The 21,591-nt window shown below is 48.2% G+C and overlaps 1 protein-coding gene across 1 annotated transcript; it reads right to left on the bottom strand.

The window, feature by feature from the left end:
* Positions 1 to 3,226: 3,226 nt before the first annotated feature.
* LOC123111755 (probable histone acetyltransferase type B catalytic subunit) lies at positions 3,227 to 7,979 on the bottom strand. The gene is made up of 10 exons (XM_044532612.1): positions 7,781 to 7,979; positions 6,805 to 6,846; positions 6,277 to 6,386; positions 6,048 to 6,116; positions 5,158 to 5,196; positions 4,999 to 5,072; positions 4,849 to 4,915; positions 4,478 to 4,556; positions 4,247 to 4,407; positions 3,227 to 4,052 (listed from the first exon to the last, which is right to left on the bottom strand). The coding sequence occupies exons 1-10, from the start codon at positions 7,857 to 7,859 to the stop codon at positions 3,381 to 3,383; spliced, it is 1,392 nt and encodes a 463-aa protein (XP_044388547.1). The 5' UTR covers positions 7,860 to 7,979; the 3' UTR covers positions 3,227 to 3,380.
* Positions 7,980 to 21,591: the final 13,612 nt, after the last annotated feature.

The raw sequence follows: 21,591 nt of genomic DNA, 5'->3' as shown, positions 1-21,591 counted from the left end.
ACGCTGCAAGAATAGATCCCACATAGGATACAAATTTAAACAAACTACTTCGCGCTGAAAACATCACGCCGGAGTTTTTTTTTTTGCGAGAAAATTTTCGATCTATTCATCTTCAATCATGACAGTACAACGAATACCAGAAATAATAAAAATTACATCCAGATCCATAAACCACCTAACGACGACTATCAGCACTGAAGCGAGCCGAAGGCGCGCCGCCGTCATCGCCCCTCCATCGCCGGAGTCGGACACAACTTGTTGTAGTAGACAGTCGGGAAGTCGTTGTGCTCCACACGCCCACCAACATAGCATAGTATAACATACGGGAGTTCACAGCATAACGTAAGGGAGCTTTTAGTACGTACTATAATTAAACATAACCGAAATATGAAAACGCATAGCTTAAAATCTACTCGTTGCCGGAGTCCTCGTCATGGCTGCTGTTGTTGTCGTGGCTGGGCAGGAGCTCGTTGCCGTGGAGAGTGTTGTAGATCAGTGTGGAGCAGAGGGTCCTGCAGCTGGAACACCTCCAGGAGCGACGGCAGGCGCGCGGCCGCAGCTACATCTCCAGTTGTGGCAGCCTCCTTCGCGTTGAACCATGCGACCTCTGCCTCCCTATGGTGCCGCAGTGCCGGAACGAAGATGTCGCCGAGGCGACGGAAGCTGGCCCAAGCCGGAGCGCCGGTGCTACGGGACTTGGCGTCGCGCCTGCGTGGCGCCTCCCTCTGCCTGGCCGACACGGGAGGGCGGAGGCCAGAGCCGCCTGCCTCGTCGTTCCTGCGCTTGCGGACGACGAAGCCGTCGTGGGCGCCGCCTCCACCACGATCGCCAAAACCCTTGCCGCCGCCACGCCCCGCACCTGCGTCACCATCGCCGCGAAGATCCGCTCGAGCAAACAACAGCAAAACGCTGCCGAAGGGTGGTCGATTTATCGCTGGAGGGGGGTGGGGGGAAGGGAGGTGGGATTTGCGGCGGAGAAGCAGAGGGGAGAAAGGAAAGGGATACCCTAAATCGGCCAAGCGCAGGCATATATCCAGGCTTTTTTGCGATATCTACTCGGGCCAGATTTTTGGGCTGCTAAATCAGCCACACAAAAAAACACAGTTCCCCAGGCCTTTAAGGGGTCGGCTAGAAATGCTCTTAATTAGTGATTTTGTGTGCTTGGAATGATATTGCAGTTTTGGCGTTTTTTTCTATTGAGTCAATTACATCGGTGGTGCTAGAACTTGCCATAAACGGTCATTTTGATGGTAGAACTTGTGGCATACATTGAACTGGTACAATAAATTGGCTCGGACGTGCAAATACGGTATAAATCACGTTTGTGTACACCCGAGCCGATGACTAGTACCGTGGGGGCCGCTGTCAGCGCCAGGAAGACGGAAAGGGGCCGTATGGCCTTTTTTTTCCTGACACCCTCTTGATTTTTTTTATTTCTCACAAAAAAAAGCACCTGCTGATGTTGGAGAAGTAACATTTCATTTTTTTATGAGAGAATAACACGAAAAACAATTCCTTCGAGTCTCGAGCCAGCGACCTATGGTTATCATAAATTCGGCCGTAGCCACTCCATCGGTCCAACCATCTTTTGCTCCATGGATAACTTTTTTTAGGGAAAAAATGGGCATGCAGTCTATGCGGCCCATTTGGAGCTGCTCGTTTCTTTTGGAAATTTCTGAAAGGTATGTAAATTATAACCTCAGTAATAAAAATAACTTGCAAATATTTTGGAGTATAAATATTATATAAATTCAAACAAAATAACTTTCAAATATTTTTGGTGTATATTTCAACATTTGTATAATACAAAATATTCGTACTTTAAATTTTACAATGTTCGTATGAATATTCAATCTTGTCTACTATGTAAGTTATAGATATTCTATGAATATTAATCATTAGTGGAAATTATATACAAGTGAATATTCAGTAAATTTTGTATTCATCATTTTTTAATTTAAATATAAGCTGCACATGTATAATTGTTTTGTACTCATTAAACATGTTTATTTAATAAAAAAAATTCCTTATTTACTAAACATTTTTATATAATACATGGGTGTATATTTAAAAGTTTTTATTTACTAATCATCATCTTTATGTATAATATTTATATTCCCACAGAAAAAGTATAATATTTGTAACACGTGAATATTTAAACATTATTTTTATTACCTATATTTGAACATTATTTTTATTACCTACTTTTACATTTTTTTAGGATTACTTACTTTTACAAATATATTAAAATAACTTTTTAGGGGTATATCTTAAAATAACTAGTGTGTGGTAAATGACGCACTATTAACAACCCATTTAGGCCCTACAGGGGTCCTGCTTATACTACATTAAGGACTGTTATATCGGAAAATATGAAGGGGAACCTGGGTACCAACGCACCCTATATGCAAAAAGAAAATAGTAATTCAAAGAAAACCCCAAAAATTACAAATCTTTTTTGGTATTAAACATGATCAAGTATTGTAGTCGTATAAAAATATTCGTCAAAGAATGACTTTCGTTGCATCCTGGATCAAAGATTCGGCAAAAAACGCTATATACAAGTACTATACACGCTATATCGTCGTCATAAACTTGTCTTTTTTGCCGTGAAGTCAATATGAATCATTTCTTGTCCAAACTTTTCATACGAGTACAGTACCTGATAATGTTTGATTCCAAAAAAGATTTAATTTTTTTTGAACTTTCTTTGAATTACTAAACAAAAAAACCGCATATAGGATGCGCGGGGATCCGAGAGCACCAAGTTTGCGTCCCTGTTATATCGACCTAAGGAAGCAGAACACGAGTTGTGTAGTGGACATGACCGCATTCAGTCTTGTTGTAGGCCATGTGTTCGAGACGTGGCGACCATTTTTTCAATTTAGTTTTCCTGTACTGCAGGTGGGACCCATGCGAAAAAAATAAAAAGAACAAACACGTAGACATGGGCTCTTTTATGAAATCAAGGGGATTTTCACAAAAAATAGGCCACACGCGCTCCTCTCAGCCTTCTAGTCTCTGACAGTGGGCCCATGCCATGCTGGTGCATCGAGTCAGCATCAATTTTGTAACCGAACATGATTTGCACCATATTTGCACATCTAAGCAAAGTTAATACACCAGTTCAATGTATGCCACAAGTTCTAGCACTAAAATGATCGTTTGCGTCAAGTTCTAGCACCACCGGTGTAATTGACTCTTTCCTATTTGTTTTTCACTCAAATAACATAAGTTGGTACGGTTACTAAGTTGAAACAGTATAACAATGTAACATTCTCGAAACAAAAAATCCGCATTGCATAGTTCTCCACGTCGAGGATAATCTCCAGTAAGAAATTTTCTAACTTTCTACCAACGAGCTACAAGATCTCACGTCATCAAGCAGCCAATTTATCCTTGCCGCGTGAGGCAACGTTCTTGGCGACCTCAGCAATCTCTTCCATTTGATTGTCCACCAATTCATTTAGCTGCTCCTCCTGAGTGGCAAGATCTTCCGGCTGCAGCTGGACTGTCTGATTATCTTCGTCCCCGCCTTCCTTTGTCCAGAACACAGCAAATGACGTGTCCTCATCGAAACTAGTGGGCACTTGGACGAGCCGCTTCCCGTTGGTTCCAGAGGCGCCGCCGAGTAGCTCACCTTTGGTGCGGTCGTAGATGCAGGCCCTGAAGTTGTCAATGCACTTGAGGTTTTCGGCGTCAAGGTGTAGATAGATCAGAATTTCCCAGCACCGCAGGAACTGCTTCTTGTTGATCTTCAGCTTCTGCCGCACGGTCTCGGCCAGGTCGGACGGCGGAACCATTATCGAACTGCGAGTTCTTTTAGACAGGTTGGTCTGCTCTAGAGACAAGACCATAGCACCAAGTGCAGGCTTGATTGGCTCAAAGGTGAGGAGACGGAGACAGTCGATGGACGAACGTACATACTGCAGGTAATCAGAAGGGTCTTCGATAGTTACGTCATACATGTTCTCGGATTCTGCAATAGAATTGATTGCCTCAAGAAGAAGACGGCCGTGCCCTTCACCCTGATAAGGTGGTAAGACCAGTATCTGATTAAAGTAAAAGAAACATATCAGCCAACATCCAAAGTAGAGTCCAAAACCAACTTTATTTTCCAAAAATCAGGTTATGCAATTATGTTCAAGTCGGTTCGAACATTGGAAATAACAAAATGTATATGAGCTTGCTTTAAACAACAATGCAGACACATAAAGAAATAGACGGTAAAAGCTGCAATACCAACCTGACTGATACGCAAGCGAGTGCTCTCAGGGTAATGATAAAAATGGTGGACAGCTGCAAAGCCTAGCAACTGAAATTTTGAAGCAGATGACTCAAGCTCTGCCTTCTTCACTATAAGGAGCATTTCCCATCCATGTTCCGTGATATCTATAGGTGTGGAACCTAGAGTGCGATGATGTTAGAAAAGGGTTCCAAATATAACCAACCACTATACTCTAAAACTTTCAGTTACCTTCAACCAGAAGCAGAACAAGTGATACCAAACGTGAATAAAGGTATGCAGCAGCACCTTGGAGTTCAACTCGAACAATCTGACAATAGAAAAGCAGATCAATTTCAGTACATGTGCAACCCCTAAGAATGGCAATGGCTTGAATGCAAACTGTCATGAAAGTACACGACCTAAACCACATAACCATTCATTCTCACAATTACATTAACCTTTACCTTTTAGAAGCATCGATGCAAAAATTGCATCTTAGTATTAAGTAATAGCACTCGATAGGAAAACATGTATTTTTAAGGACTTCAGTTTGTATGCTGAATTCATAACTAAGTTAACAAAAAGCATCAATCACGCAACGGGACAACAAAAATACCTACCTCAACTGACAGATCATGTTCACCTGATGCATCAGGTTTAATGGAATTACCATTCGTCACGACATCACTGCAGAAGTTTGAAATAAGTTCTGCCTGCTTCCAGAAGCAGTAAAGAAATGATCTATGGCCGAGCTCTACAAATGAAGGTACCTGATACACTGGCATTCCTTTGAGAATGCCTCCAGAAATTCATCTTTTTCTACTAGGTTTTCCCCAAAAATGTTCTGTCAAAAAGAATAAATGAGTCTTAGATCATGCACATGTTAGTTTCTTTAATTACAACAGATATTCTAAACAGGCAGATCTTACCTGAAGGACGGGCTTTAGATCTGTGATCCCTTTCCCTCCCTGAAAGAAATTTAGTTGATTGTATGATATTTGATAGCTTGAGAAAATCAGGAAATGCTTAGTTGCCATTACTGACAAATACAAAACAAGTGAAGTTTCAAATCCAGGATTAAGTCACTGAGTCATTCGTACAGACAGAAAACATTACTGAAATTGAAGTTGTAGTGGTGTTGATTCCATTCTGGTGAAATCATGTAAAAGGATGGCAAATACTACCTCTGTAACTTAATATAAGACGTTTTTGACACTGTCATAGTGTCTAAAAACGTCTTATATTAAGTTATAGAGGGAGTACATGCTATTAAATAGCAGCATCAAAATAGCTACATCATATTCCATGACGGTTGCAAATGGAACAGGAGGTGCCAGCTATAAAGCATATTAAACACAGCATGCTATTACAGTAATTCAGCAAGTATTTTTAGCAGATAAAAACGAAATGCTTCAGGTTTAGGTCAACAACAACAACAAAGCCTTTAGTCCCAAACAAGGCTAGAGGTGAAACCCATAAGATCTCACAGCCAACTCATTAAAAAGAGAGTGCGACACAAGGACTTCCCAGGAGGTCACCCATCCTAGTACTACTCTCACCCAAGCATACATACTCAGTCATAACAAATATATACTGGTAGCCACTAACCATACATACTCGGATACTCTTATGATGAAATAAAATTACATGGGGTTAAAATTAAGAAACACATTGCAATAAATGGTAATGACTGGGGTAACAAGTATACAAATTATCTGAGGTTCTGTAGGCAAAGTTACAATTCATGACAGATGGAATTTCTTATAGAAGTCTCAAAATATCACAATAGAATAACCAATACTTGCAAAATAGTACTCACATCAGATGTTTCCTGGAATGAAATCTCGGCATATGCATGAAATGATATAGCACTTATCCACACATTGATCTGCACCAAGTGATATATCAGACATAAACAAATAGCATCCCGTATTGCAAACTACAAGCATGTGAAACTTAAACATTGAAATAAAAATATCATGGGTTGAAGAGCCTTTTTTTATCGTTAAGACTATCTACAGATAAGAAATCATAACTTTGCTTTCTACCTTGAGATTTGTGTAGCCATATATCTTGCCATCTTCACCGAAGAAATGGTTTAGGTCAAATGGCTCAATGGGAGTGCTGTCTGCTGAGCCCACCTCGTCAGGGTTTCTTGCTGTAGTAATGCCAATAACAAAATACATTAAGGATCTGAAGAAGCCAAAAATAACAAGATTATATATTCGTTAAGCCTAGTTTGAAACCCTGCAGGCATAGTTCTTTGCTTTATTGCAGTTAATTAAATTTTGCAACTAGATATGAAAGGCTCGTAATTTAGAATGATGTTACATGAAATGGTGAAAAATGCCATTCTTGCACTATATAATGTTTTTCACATGAACTTTTGGTACACTAAAGATGCTTGTATTTTTCTCCTCAATGAAGATAGACTATTTACTGCTACAAAATTCCCTCTGTAATTCCAAGCTATGTAAGATAGTTTGATATTGCACAACAGGAACTAGAAAGTAGAGACTAATGCTTGCTGCCGAGATACTGCACACCAGATGGGACTAAGGAAAGCAACATCATACCAAGAAACACTTGCATGCATTCATTCGCTTCAGTTCCAGCATCTGTTGAACATGTAAAAAGAGATAACATTAAATTTGGTCATGTACCTATACAAAACAAATTACCTAGAAGCACTGAAATCAGTGGCCGATCTAGAAAGGCATCGTAGGGGGGGTGCCAACCTAACACACCTGCATTTGGCCACTGCTAATAGACACATGTTAGCCTAATTAGTAAGGCTAAAATAAAATGTTGTACTTTGGAGGGGATGCCATGGCACCCCCCCCCCCCCCCCGGATCCGCCACTGGCTGAAATGCACATCGGAGAATGAACACGGCTGCATCATGAGTAACAAATGTAAACGATGGCTCTACAAGCCCAATACAATAAAAATGGAGTGACTGCTCTCCCTGTTTCTACAGGCCAATACAATCATGAACAATTAAACAGTTTATTGTACCACTCATCACCATAATTAACAGGTCAAACAGCTAGCGATTTCGTATGCAAACTAACGAGGATATGAAGTTCTCACGCAATGTGCAGTGCCCCTCTTAATCCTTTGACATGCTGAAAGTAACCATGCAAAAAATAACCAGTTCAGCAACTCCATAAGTACGAAATAAAATGCTTGAGGAATGCGCAACTTCCCATCGGTATTCACCACACAGAACTGTCCAGTGTCGAAACTAAATATGTTGGCAAGTTCACTTCCCCTGTTGACTGGCGCAGAACAAAATCAAAAGGAAAAAAAAAGCATTGGTACTGCACATTCCTCAGAGAAGAAAGGCCACTCCGTCTGAATTCAGCGGAACACGAATCCAGCGGCACAGACACCAGGCCCGTGTGCGTGTCTGCGAGCCTACGCGGGAGCGCGCCTGAATCTAACAATACGCTCGCAAGAACACTAGGCCGTAGACCGAGCACGAACCCCGACCTCGAGAACCAAATCTACGAATCGAGAGAGGATGTGGGGGAAAGCCGGGGTTGCCTACCGATGCCGGCGAAGCCGACGCGGCGGCGCTTGCCGGTGTCGGCGGCGGCAGCGTCGCTCCCCTTCTGCTTGAGAGCCATGGGTAGCTGTCGATCCGGTGGCGGTGGCGGGGGTGGGACTTCGAGGGGGGCTCTAGGGTTTGGGGGTTTGGGGGAGGAGAAGACGCGGGAGATGGCGGAAGGGGGAGGCGGGAAATGGGGAATTGCTGCGGAGTGCCCGCCTCTTAACGACAACAAGTGAGACAGCCAGGGGTAGATTAGGAATTCATTATCTCTTTTTTTTCTTTTTTTTCTTTAACCATATTTTGAAGTGGCCTTGCTCCCACGCCAGATCTCATCGTTGGCCCCTCCCCTCTCCCCCTGGCTTGCTGGTGGTGAGTAGGGCAAGAGCCATCTCTTTTAGTGGTCCTTCGTGGTTTTGCTTCTGTTTTTACAGCCTTTTCACTTCGACAAAAAAAATCAAAACAGAATCTGAATAGGGGACGCGGTGTTTTGGCTCTCGGGAGGGAGAACAGTAAATTCATTTAAAATAGTAAAACAATTCTGAATTCTTTTATGAACCCAGATGCTCATGTGCGCGAAGTGTGTGCCAAATTTTGTGGAGTTTGGACATTTCAGTAGCTCTAGCAAAAAAGACAAAATTTGGGGTTGTAAAAAAAGTTTATTGTTCACGTACTGTTTTCATCAAGTTTGTCTTTTTTGTAATGAGCTCCTCAGATGTCCGAAAAAGCTAAGATTTGGTACGAACATCATGCATTGAAGCATCGTCCCTTAAAAAAGTTCAGATTTTTTTAGTATTTTTTGAAATTACTGTTAATCCGTTGTAGATGAGCCCGGGCATCAAATTAAATATCCACTGAATAGGTGTTTTTTTACTTTGGCTTTTGGCTTACACCATCATATAACAATATCGATTCATAAGCCAAAAACCAAAAGCAAAAAGACACCTATATAGGAGCTTCTGTGGCTTTTTTATCAAAGTGAAAAAACTGCAAAAGCAAAATCGAAAGCCCAAACAACACAGAGCCTATGTCCTTTCTCTACTCCGATGTAGGGCATGTAGAGGTGTGTTTATCTTCTTAGGTTCGGTCCGATTTGGTCTTCAGTGGATCTATTTAGATACGGTCGGTGTTTGTCTCCACGTATCCATCTAGAACCGACTGGCGTTCCTTGTCATCGATGTGTTTACATGTTTGGTTCTTTTAATCTACATTTTTCTTCGTGGGCGGTGTATGTTGTTCTAGTGCGTTGGTGAAAATGCATTATATGGACTAGAGGGGGGTTGAATAGGCGATTTTTACAAATTCATCACTGAGGAAATTCTAGGTGAGGAAATTCCTAAGCGACGACACACTAGCAGCGGAATAAGTACTCAGGTATAAGCATAACAGAGCAATAGCATAGTCATCATGACGAAATGAAAACAAACACAGAGTACAGATAGTGTGAAAACGAGATAAGCAGGCCGAAGACTATGTGACTGAAGAATTAGGATTGAGGAAATAGAGAAGGTCTTCAGTCAGTCTTCAAACAGTAATGATCAAGTTATAAAACACATGAATGAGAAAATAAAAGGGTTGAGGAAATAGAACCAGTTGGCTTGGTGAAGATAATAATTTGGTAGACCAGTTTCAACTGTTGTGACAGTTGTACGTCTGGTTGGAGCGGCTGGGTATTTAAACCCAAGAACACATAGTCTCGGACACACAGTCCTCACTGTATTCTCCTTGAGCTAAATTCACACAGACCTCGCCCAATCACTCGTGGTAAGTCTTTAGGTGACTTCCAAACCTTCACAGACTTAATCACTCGCCGATCCACAATTCCTCTTGGATGCTCAGACCATGACGCCTAACCATCTGGAGTATACATGGTCCTCAAAGGTAACAAGCGTCGGTTCCACACAGGAACAAATCTCTTCAGTGATGCTCAATCACTTTGGGTTTGTAGGTGTTTGGGTTTGGGTTTTGGATTTTTCTCACTTGATGATTTTCGCTCAAAGTCCTCAGAGGATAGGATGCTCTCAATGACAAGTGTCAGTTTCGCTCGGTGTCAGTGGGAAACGACACCTATGGGATCACAAGAATCCCTACTACGGTTGTCGGGGCGTAGGGTTGTGAGAAGAGCGGGATTAGCAATCAGCACAAGAATCGTTTACCCAGGTTCGGGCCGCGAGGATGCGTAAAACCCTAGTCCTGCTTTGGTGGATGTATTGAGTGTTCTTGAGCTCTTGAACTAGATACGATGACGGTGTGGTTCAAAAGAGCCGAATCCCTCTCCAGTACGCCATGGGCCTCCTTTTATAGTCGAAGGGGCTGCCACAGTGGCACACAGGAGGTGGAAAGGCCTACAGTGCTGCGAGCTTATCGCTCGTATTATAGGACAAAGTGCATTTAATGCACTGCTAAGGTGTCCCCTCACTTTATCGGGGATGGGAGCGAGGCTCGTCCCGTCCATCGCCGCTCCTTCTCGCTTCGACATGCGCCCTGGCCAGCGATGCATGCGGCGCCATGTAGGCAGGAAAGTAGCTGAGGTGGCACGGTGGTGGAGCCTCCGCGAAGATCTGCATGCCACCATGCAGGCGTGTGTTGAGTTGTCCTAGAAGCTGCATGTTGCCATGCAGGTGCCTGCCCAGCTGGTTGGGCTGGCAGCTGCATGTGAACGGTGGTGGAGACTTGGCTGGCGCGGGCCTGACAGTGGCCCCGCTGACGCCCTTGGCAAGGGCCTTGCCGGGTGGCCCGGCAAGGGTCTTGCCGTGGCGCACTGTCATCCCCGGCAAGGATCTTGTCAGGGGTCTTGTGGGTTTCCTCAGCAAGGATTTTGTCGAGGATCGTTGCCTTCTAATCCTCATCTGATCTTGAATATTCTTTGTCTTCACAAAGATCTGCATGCCACCATGGAGGTGCCTCCCGAGCCCTGGCCCAGTGTAGTTGATGGTGTCGGGGACCGTGGGCTCGAGGGTGGCTCAATCCACTGGTGTGGGAGAACTGCCCCGGCAAGGATATTGCCGGGGCTGCTGAGGCTGCCCCGACAAGGATCTTGCTGGGGCTGCTGAGGCGCGCCCCGGCAAGGGTCTTGCCGGGGAAGCCTGCTTCATCCATCTGCTCTCTGTGGTCTCGGTCTTTGGCGTCGCCTTGTTTGTCTTGTGGCTTTAACTTCTCCCTTTTGCCTTGCTAAGTGTGGCTTCGGCCTGTGGCTCTGACTGCCCGCGCACAAGTAAGGGGTACAAAGGAGTGCCCCTACTTTAGTACGCCGATAGGAGCCCTGGGACCTGGGCCACACATAGGCGCAACGCGTTGTTGGGCCAGGCCCAAAACGGTGCGCGGGCAGGCGGGGTGGTTTTTACCGTGGTAACTTTCCGTCCGTTGTGCTTCCCCATGACCCCGCTTTGAATGTGCGACATGGGGCCAGCCGCCGCGCCGTCGTCTTCGCCTCCCAACTCCATTTGCGCGGGAGATGGAGCTGGACCCACCGCAGGCGCTGCGACTGCATATGAGGGGTTGTAGGAACAGCGACACATGGGCCGACGTCGAGTTCCCTGCCCCTCATGTCATGTATCTTCACCAGGGGTGGAAGACCTTCGTCCGCATCCACAGCTTGACGGAGGGGCTCACTCTCCATTTCAAATTAATGGAGAATGGCCTCCTCTCCGTCAAGATCTTCGGGCACTTCGAGACTCGCGTAAGGTGCTTCGTGGAGAGCTCCTCTGACGATGAAGATTCCTCCTCGAGCGAGAGTGGCGAGGAGGACAGCAGCAACAACGACGAGGGTAGCGGGCGGCAGGATGACGGGTCTGACTAAGTGTCGGGCACGCTGCTCCGGGGCGACACCGGCGACCCCATCATCCGTGTCGCTGGTTCCTTGAACTTCTCGGTGTCGCCTCCTTGGGCGGCTGGCGTAGGGAGGCCGGAGAAGGCAAGGAAGGCGGGTAGCGGGCCATCAAGTCGGAGTACGCGGGCACCGACACCTTCATCGCGTATTGGCGTCCTGCCGCCTCGTCTTCGAGCTCTTCCCCCGGCGCCGTCATCACCAGCCAGCCTTTGGACGGCCACCGAGATGTTCTCTTGGTGCTTTCTGCCGCTTGTAGCTCGCCTAGGCGCCCCTTTTGCCCTTTTTCGCTTCCTTGACCTGCCTCCTGAGGAGAGGGACAAGAAAGGGATTATGGGCATCTTATCTCTTTTTAGTCTGTAAGCCTTTGGGCCTTCATTAAATTTAGAGCTTATAATCCTCTTGCTCATGTTTTTCACTCCGTATGAATTGTACCTGTATGGGATGTTTTTAATGAAAAAAGGATGTTTGCCGGGTTTTTCGTTCGTGGGTGAAACCCGCGACAAGGAGCGAACCCTCGTTATTATCTAAGATAAACGTTTTTCGCCCGGCAACAGGCCTTGTCGTCCCCCCACTTTGCTCGACCTTTCTCGTGCCCTTGGCAGAGGCAGGGATGAAGCGGGCTTAGGCTCCCCATTCTATTTCCTTGCTGCCGCGACTACAACCAAATCCGGACCCAGGAGATAATCCTTGGGTACGGAAAAAGGGGAGCACGGTAGCCTAGAAATAAAACGAGGTTTCACATATCCCAGTTCCATTCCGAAATGCATGATAGAGGACAAAAGACTTATCTGGATCTGCAGCCCCCGACAACCTCGGCTTGCCACGGTTGGATCCTTGTACTTGCAGCCCCCGGCAACTTTGGTTTGCCGGGGTCGGGACGCTGGTCCGTTTGACATAAGTGCTCATGTGCCCTGCGAACCAAAGAGGACAGAAAAGAACAGAGAGACGCGCACTCGACCTCTAAGCTAGGGGTTAGCCGCCGCTAAGCACTATCAACCCTAAACGAGGAAGAGACTCGACCTAGCATGCATGCTATAACTTAGGGCGCCAGCACTTCGTTTATTTATGCTCAGGGTCTGCGCCTGGCTTTGTACAAAGGGTTACATGCCTTGCCGGCAAGGCTCGTACAAAAGGTGGCCTGCCGGGAGGCCCGGCAGCCGTGCCTTATGGGTAAAACTTGCGAAGATGCTCGATGTTCCAGGAGTTGCTCACTGGAATGGCATCTTTGGTCTCCAGGCGGACTGCACCGGGCCTGGTGACTCGTGTTACCCGATAAGGGCCTTCCCACTTTGGCGTCAACTTGTTGGAATTCTTGGCCGACTAAACGTGCCTAAGAACAAGGTCGCCTTACTCAAAGCTCCGGGCATGAACCTTGCGGCTATGGTAGCGGCACAAGGCTTACTGGTAGCATGCTGCTCTCACAGCCGCCCGGAGACGATCTTCCTCAAGGAGCGTTGCGTCATCTTGCCGCAGTCGCTCTTGCTCAAGCTCATCATAAGCGAGGACTCGAGGTGACCCGTATATGAGTTACGTGGGGAGAACTGCTTTTGCCCCGTAGACCAGGGCAAAGGGTGTCTGGCCGGTGGCTCGATTTGGCGTCATTCTGATCGACCAAAGAACCACCGGCAACTCGTCAATCTAGTGCCTTCCACTCTTGCGCGGCCTGTCAAAAGTCTTCATTCTTAAGCCTCGCAAAACTTCAGCATTTTCTCTCTCTGCTTGGCCGTTGCTTCGTGGGTGTGCCACGAAAGCAAAACAAACCTTGCTTCCGAGATCCTCAATGTATTGCATGAAAGCGTGGCTTGTGAACTGTGTGCCGTTGTCGGTGATGACCCTGTTGGATACCCCAAAACGGTAAACTAGTCCCTTGAAGAACTTGATGGCCGACTGCGCTGTCACCTTCCTCACCGCTTCCACCTCTGGCCACTTTGTGAACTTGTCGATTGCAACGTACAAGTACTCAAAGCCCCCAACGACACGAGGGAAAGGGCCCAATATGTCGAGCCCCCAGACCGAGAAGGGCCAGGAGAGAGGGATGGTTTGAAGGGCTTGAGCTGGTTGATGAAGCTTCTTTGAATGGAATTGGCACGCTTCACACTTGGTTACTAGTGTCGTCGCATCCTGGAGGGCGGTGGGCCAGAAGAAACCTTGCCGGAAAGCCTTGCCAGCAAGGGCCCTCGACCCTATGTGGGAGCCACATATGCCTCCATGTATCCCTGCCAACAGCTCTAGTCCGTCCTCCCGGGAGATGCACTTCAATTTCACCCCATTCAGTCTTTTTCTGCACAGGACGTTGTCAACGAATTGGTACAGAGCAGACCGGTGGGCTACTCTCTCTGCCTCTTCCTGCTCCTCAAGAAGCTCTCCTTTCTAGAGGAATCGGACGGTGTGTTGTGCCCATGCCGGAGCCCATGGCTCGACGACAAGGACCAAAGGCATCTCTTCTGCCACGGGAGCAGTCGTCTCTACGGCTATGGCCTGAGGCCCTGCCGGAGTCGGTTGCCTGCCGGCAGGATCGACATCCATGGCAACATCTTCGCTAGCAGCTCCGGGGGGGCTCGGTGGGGAAGTACTTGTCGGGGTCTAGCTTCCTCTGCTTGTTCTACCCGGTTGATGGTTCGACGGGTGGTTGAGTTAATCGAAGCACAAAAGTACCTGGTTCCGCACGTAGCTTGAGGGCAGCGCACTTTGACAGGTAGTCGGCGATGTCGTTTTCCATCCAAGGGACATGCTCTGCTCGTATACCGTCAAAGTGCTCCTCTAGTTTCCTCACTTCATCCACGCAAGCTTCCATCAACGGGATTTGATAATCTTTGTTGATCTGCCTGACGACGAGCTGCGAATCGCCCCTGACAATGAGCTTTTTGACTCCGAGGTCTGCCGCGATCCTGAGACCGGCAAGCAAGCCCTCGTTCTCGGCGGTGTTGTTAGTTGACATCTCCCGGGGAAAGTGCATTTGGACGACATACTTGAGGTGCTCTCCGGTGGGTGCGACAAGTAGCACACCAACACCGGCGCCTTACAGCGAGAAAGCCCCATCAAAGTACATGATCCTGTTGCGGCTCATTTCCTTGCCGGGGAGAGCGGTCTCATGTACCTCTTCGTCAGGCGTCGAGGTCCATTCTGCAACGAACTCCGCCAAGACTCTGCTCTGAATCATTGGTGTGCTTTCGAACTTTAAACCGAAACTCGACAGCTCCAGGGCCCATTCTATGATCCTCCCCGTTGCATCTGGGTTATGCAGTATCCGTTGCAACGGGAGGCGGGTGACCATGGTGATCTCGTGCGCTTGGAAGTAATGACGCAGCTTCCTCGAGGCCATAAGGAGGCCGAAGAGCAATTTTTGCACACCTGAGTACCTCGACCTAGCCCCGTGCAAGAGGGAGCTGACGAAGTAAACTGGGTGCTGCATCATTTTCTTCTTCTGCGCCACTTCACCTGGTCGCACGGGCCCTATTGCACTGGCGTCAGCCTCTGCCGGGGACTCGGTCTTGCCAAGACCGAGCCCTTCCAGGGAGGGTTCCGGCTTGCCATCCATTGACTCTGTCGCTGCTGCCGCCTCTTTGTCGACCTCTCTCTGCGCCACTAGTGGGACGCTAACCACCTGATTCGTTGCTGCCAGGTACAACAACAACGGTTCTTATGTTCTGGGCACAACCAGCACTGGGGTAGAGGAGAGGCACTTCTTCAAATCCTGCAGCACTGCCTCGGCCTCCGGGGTCCACTCCATTGGGTCCGTCTTCTTCAAGATCTTGAAAAAGGGAAGGGCTATGGAGATGCCCATCAATTGATGTCAACATGAGGAGTAGGGATTGCCATGCAACAAATGCACTAGAGCTATGAATGCTCAACAAAAGAAAACTAGTGGGTGTGCGTCCAACTCGCTTGCTCATGAAAACCTAGGGCATTTGAGGAAGCCCATCGTAGGAATATACAAGACAAGTTCTATAATGAAAAATTCCCACTAGTATAAAAAGACAACTTATGAGACTCACTACATGAAGAACAAGGTGCTACTTTGAAGCACAATATATGAGACTCACTACATGAAGAACAAGGTGCTACTTGAAGCACAAGTGTGGAAAAAAGATAGTAGCATTGCCCCTTTTTTTTCTTTTTTGGGCCTTTTTTGGCCTTTCTTTTTTTTTCTTTTTTCTTTGGGCAATGCTCTAATAATGATGATCATCACACTTCTATTGATTACAACATAAAGATTACAACTTGAAACTTAGAACAATATATGACTCTATATGAATGCCTCCGGCGGTGTACTGGGATGGTGCAATGAATCAAGAGTGACATGTATGAAAAATAATGCAAGGTGGCTTTGCCACAAATACGATGTCAACTACATGATCATGCAATGGCAATATGACAAAAGTAATGTATGTCATGATGATGATGGTGGAAGTTGCATGGCAATATATCTCGGAATGGCTATGGAAATGCCATAATAGGTAGGTATGGTGGCTGTTTTGAGGAAGATATAAGGAGGTTTATGTGTGATAGAGCGTATCGTATCACGGGGTTTGGATGCACCGGCGAAGTTTGCACCAACTCTCAAGGTGAGAAAGGGCAATGCACGGTACCGAATAGGCTAGCAAAGGCGGAAAGGTGAGAGTGCGTATAATCCATGGACTCAACATTAGTCAAAAGAACTCATATACTTATTGCAAAAATTTAGAAGTCATCAAAAATCAAGTACTACGCACATGCTCCTAGGGGGATAGATTGGTAGGAAAAGACCATCGCTCGTCCCTGACCGCCACTCATAAGGATGCACAAGCCAGGTACACTTCATGTTTCAAATTTGTTACACAACTTTAACCATACATGCATGCTACGGGACTTGCAAACTTCAACACAAGCATTTCTCAAATTCATAATTACTCAACTAGCATGACTTTGATATTATCACCTCCATATCTCAAAACAATTATCAAGCATCAAACTTATCTTAGTATTCAATTCACTCAAAAGAAAGTTTCACATATCTTGAATACCAAGTATGTTAACATTAAGCAAATTACCATGCTATTAACGACTCTCAAAATAATCTAAGTGAAGCATGAGAGATCAATAGTTTCTTTAAAACAAATCCACCACCGTACTCTAAAAGATATAAGTGAAGCACTAGAGCAAAAAATTATCACGCTCAAAAGATATAAGTGAAGCACCATGAGCAAAACTATCAAGCTCAAAAGATATAAGTGAAGCACATAGAGTATTCTAACAAATTCCAAATCATGTATGGCTCTCTCAAAAGGTGTGTACAGCAAGGATGATTGTGGTAGACTAACAAGCAAAGACTCAAATAATACAAGACGCTCCAAGCAAAACACATAACATGTGGTGAATAAAAATATAACTCCAAGTAAATTACCGATGGAAGTGGACGAAAGAGGGGATGCCTTCCGGGGCATCCCCAAGCTTTGACTTTTTGGTGTCCTTGGATTATCTTGGGTGTGCCATGGGCATTCCAAAGCTTAGGCTCTTGCCACTCCTTGTTCCATAATCTATCAAAAGAATTCACCCAAAACTTGAAAACTTCACAACACAAAACTCAACAAAAATCTCGTGAGCTCCGTTAGAGAAAGAAAACAAAAGACTACTTCAAAGTACTGTAATGAACTCATTATTTATTTATATTGGTGTTAAACCTACTGTATTCCAACTTCTCTATGGATTATAAACTATTTTACTAGCCATAGATTCATCAAAATAAGCAAACAACACACGTAAAATAGAATCTGTCAAAAACAGAACAGTCTGTAGCAATCTGTAACTAACGCAAACTTCTGGAACTCTAAAAATTATACCAAAAAAGGAAGTCCTGGCCAATTTGTTTATTGAACAACAGCAAAAATAATCAACACTAAATCACATTCCTGTGATTTAACAAAACTATATTCGTGCGCACATGGGGTGATGAAGGTTGAGCCAGCACTCTTCAACCCGAAAGGCATCCGTAAAAAGCAATACGTACCACATGGGGTGATGAATGTTGTCTTCTCCTCGTCTTCTTTCGTCATGAAGATCTGGTGGTACCCTGATTAGGCGTCGAGGAATGATAACAGTTCACACCCAGCCGTGGAGTCAACAATATGGTCGATGCGCAGTAACGGGAAGGGATCCTTTGGACAAGCTTTATTGATGTCTGTGTAATCAATACGCAATCTCCACTTCCCGTTGGCCTTGCGCACCACTACCGGGTTGGCCAACCACGTCGGATGGAGCACGCCACTTACCAAGCCTGCTGCCTCTAGTTTTCTGATCTCCTTCATGATGAACTCCTACCTCTCCAGAGCTTGCTTCCTGACCTTCTGCTTGACGGGCCGTGCATGAGGACAGACAGCAAGATGGTGCTCAATCACTTCCCTGGGAACGCCGGGGATGTCGGAGGCTTGCCATGCAAACACATCGACATTCGCCCGCAGGAAAGTGATGAGCTCGCTTTCCTATTTGTTGTCGAGGGTGGAGCTTATGGTAAAAGCTCCCCCGTGCCGTCCTCCTTGACGGACACCTTCTTGGTCCCTGGTGGTGCAAGTTTGGACTTCTTGCTCTTGCTGGTGGAGCTCTGTGGCACGCCCTCAACGGGAGCGCAACACCCCAAAGAGGTGCGCTTGTCGAAGTGGGTGCGAGGGGTCTCACCGGTCTTTTTACCTCCCGGGACTCCGTCGGCAGGAGCAGGTGCCTTGGTGGCAGCTGCTGCAACTGCTTCTCGGTAGAGTTGGTCGGCGCAAATCAAAGCGTCTTTCTTGTTGGAGGGCACGATGATGATGTTCATTGGCCCGGGCATCTTCAGCGTGTTGTAGGCGTAATGTGAAGCTGACATGAACTTGGCTAGTGCCGGGCGGCGAGGATCCCATTGTAGGACAAGGGGATCTCGGCTACATCAAAGACAATCCTCTCCGTCCTGTAATTCAGCTCGCCTCCGAACGTCACGGGCAGCGTGACCTTTCCCTTTGGGTGGCTCCTCCCTGGGTTGACCCCTTGGAACGTGCCCGTCTCCTCGAGGTCTCCATTAGGGATCTGCAGCCTCTTGATCACAATGGGCGAGATCAAGTTCAGACCGACCCCGCCGTCAACCAGCATCTTCGTCACCTTGAGGTTGCGGATTGTTGGTGAAACCAACAACGGCAAGCACCCGACCGCAGTAGTGCGGTCAGGGTGGTCCTCGGTGTCGAAGATGATAGGCGTGCCAGACCACTTCAGCGGCTTCCGTGCGTCGAACGACGGCTCCACCGTTGTGATCTCACGTGCCCACTGCTTGAGCTGGCGGTGGGATGTATGCAGCAAGGTGCCACCATCGATGCACATGGCTTCTGTGGCTTTCTGGAACTTGTGGTCGCCAGACTCATCGTCCTCGTCGTGATCATCGTCTTCTTGCTTCTTGTTGCGGCCCCGGGTGGGCCTCTCCTGCTGATTATCTTTGCCGCGGCGGCCTCCTTGGCCGCTACGCTTCTTGCCGGATCCCTCGGCACCCTCTTGGCCCTTCTCCTTGTCCCGCCGCTCATACTCGGCTTTCTGCTTCTCAGCGAGCAGCTCCACTTGCCGGCGGTTCTGGAGATCATGGCCCTTGGTGTGGTGGATCTTGCAATACTGCTTGTCGGAGCCCCCCGGCTTATCGGCAGCGGCCAAGGCCCGGCAACCTCCTTGCCGGGGTCACTCGCCTTGGGTTTCTTGGTGGCGCCGGTATCGTCGGACCCTTTGACGGCAAGCACGGTCTTGCCCTTGCGCTTCCTGTTATGGTGCCGGCCCTTCTTCACCGGGGTGGCGGTATCATCCGTGGAGTCGGTTTCCGCGCCGGCGCGTCTTCACCGGGGTACTTCCTCCCCTCTTCAGCGCGAGCGCACAGATCGGCCAGAACATAAAGTTCGGCCACATCCTTGACCTTGTTCATCACCAACTCCTCACGCATCTTATGATTGCGCACATTCTGATGGAACACATTGATCACGGCGGTGGGATGAACGTCGGGGGTGTTGTACTGCACTCGGCTGAACCTTTGGATGTACTTGCGCAAGTTTTCTCCTTCCTTCTGGGGATGATATGCAAATCACTCGCCTGGCCATGAGCTTGGTGGCCTCCCGTAAAGGCGCCAACAAACTCATGACACAGATCCGCCGAAGAAGAAATGGAGTCCACCAGCAAGTGCATCAACCATGACATAACATTGGGCTTAAGTGCCAACGGGAAGTAATTGGCAAGCACCTTATCGTCGCGGGCCCCAGCAGCTTGCATCGCGATGGTGTAGATGCTGAGGAACTCCGACGGGTGAGTCTTGCCGTTGTACTTCTCGCAAATGTCGGGCTTGAACGTGCGGTGGGAGGGCCACTGGAACTGCCGCAGCTCATGGGTGAAGGCCGGACAACCCACCTCATAGGGTAGGCCACCGTAGCCTCCCGGTGCTGGGTGGTCCATAGTGGGCCCTGCCCACCTGTCCGACTGGTGGTGCGCGTCATGCCGGCGCTCGATGGTGGTTCGAGCGTCTTCATGAGCTCGCTCCTGAAGAACTTGATGTTGGTCGCCGCGGGTTCATGGGTCGGACGACGCTATAGAGATATCATCATGAGCATCATCACGACGGACTGACACCTGTGGTGGCCGGTATGGAGGAGGGGAGTGCACCGTGGCCGCATCGCCTCCGGCTCGTCCTTCGCTGGCATGCGGTGGCTCGACGGAGCGACGGCCTACGGGTCCCGTCGGCCACAACTCGTCGTTGGTAGCGATGCCGATGAGGCTCCGGACGGTGGCCCTCCATTCGTCAAGCTTCTCCGCAGCGGGGGAAACTCGAGGAGCAGCTGCGCATGTGCTAGGGCTTCTGCTGGCATGGGCGGCGGCGAAAGCTGTGTGGACCGCGATGCGCTTTGACTTCTAACCGCGTTAGAGGGAGCCCCATCATGGCCCTGGAGTCGTCCGCCACCTCCGCCAGCACCTCGATGCGCATGCTGGCCCTCCTCATTGTGTGAAGGGCGCATGGGACTCTTCCCAGAGTGGCGCCCAGGGTCTCCAGCAGGGCGGCGCTGCTCATCGCGCACGACCTGAGAAGAGCGCGACATGGGCGCCGGTGTTGGCGTCTTGGAGGTCACCGCGCCGTCGTCTGGCGGCACGACGACGCCCCTGGAGGGCCCCGCGCCGCCTGCGGGGGGCACGACTCCGTCTCTAGAGCCCGCGACGCGTGGCTCGTCGCCTGGTGTACGAACGACGCTGCTCACCAGGCCTGGACTGCTAGGGTGATGTGGATGTTCGCGGGCCGCGCCACGGGTTCTCTTCGTGACTGGCCCTCTACTGGTCCGCAACGGTACTGGCAGTCCGGTCTCGGATGAACCGATTGTCGTGGTCGTCTTATTCTTAGGAGCTATGGCGATGAAGAACTGCTAGGCCAACTACTAGACCGGATTCTCACAATTGCGCCCCCTACCTGGCGCGCCAAAGATGTCGGTGGGAAACGACACCTATGGGATCACAAGAATCCCTACTACGGTTGCCGAGGTGCAGGGTTGTGAGAAGAGCAGGATTAGCAATCAGCACAAGAATCGTTTACCCAGGTTCGGGCCGCGAGGATGCGTAAAACCCTAGTCCTGCTTTGGTGGATGTATTGAGTGTTCTTGAGCTCTTGAACTAGCTACGGTGGCTGCATGGTTCAAAAGAGCCGAATCCCTCTCTAGTACACCATGGACCTCTTTTTATAGTCGAAGGGGCTACCACAGTGGCACACATGAGGTGGAAAGGCGTACAGTGACGCGAGCTTATCGCTCGTATTACAGGATAAAGCGCATTTAATGCACTGCTAAGGTGTCCCCTCGCTTTATCGGGGACGTGAGCGAGGCCCGTCCCGTCCGTCGCCGCTCCTCCTCGCTTCAACACGCGCCCTAGCCAGTGATGCATGCGGCGCCATGTAGGCAGGCAAGCAGCTGAGGTGGCGCGGTGGTGGAGCCTTCGTGAAGATCTGCATGCCGCCACGCATGCGTGTGCTGAG

The sequence above is a fragment of the Triticum aestivum genome, chromosome 5B (genome assembly GCF_018294505.1).
Source record: "Triticum aestivum cultivar Chinese Spring chromosome 5B, IWGSC CS RefSeq v2.1, whole genome shotgun sequence".
In the NCBI taxonomy this organism is placed as follows: Eukaryota; Viridiplantae; Streptophyta; class Magnoliopsida; order Poales; family Poaceae; genus Triticum; species Triticum aestivum.
The sequence above is the reverse complement of the archived record's forward strand: the minus strand, read 5'-3'. Positions and strand labels throughout refer to the sequence as shown.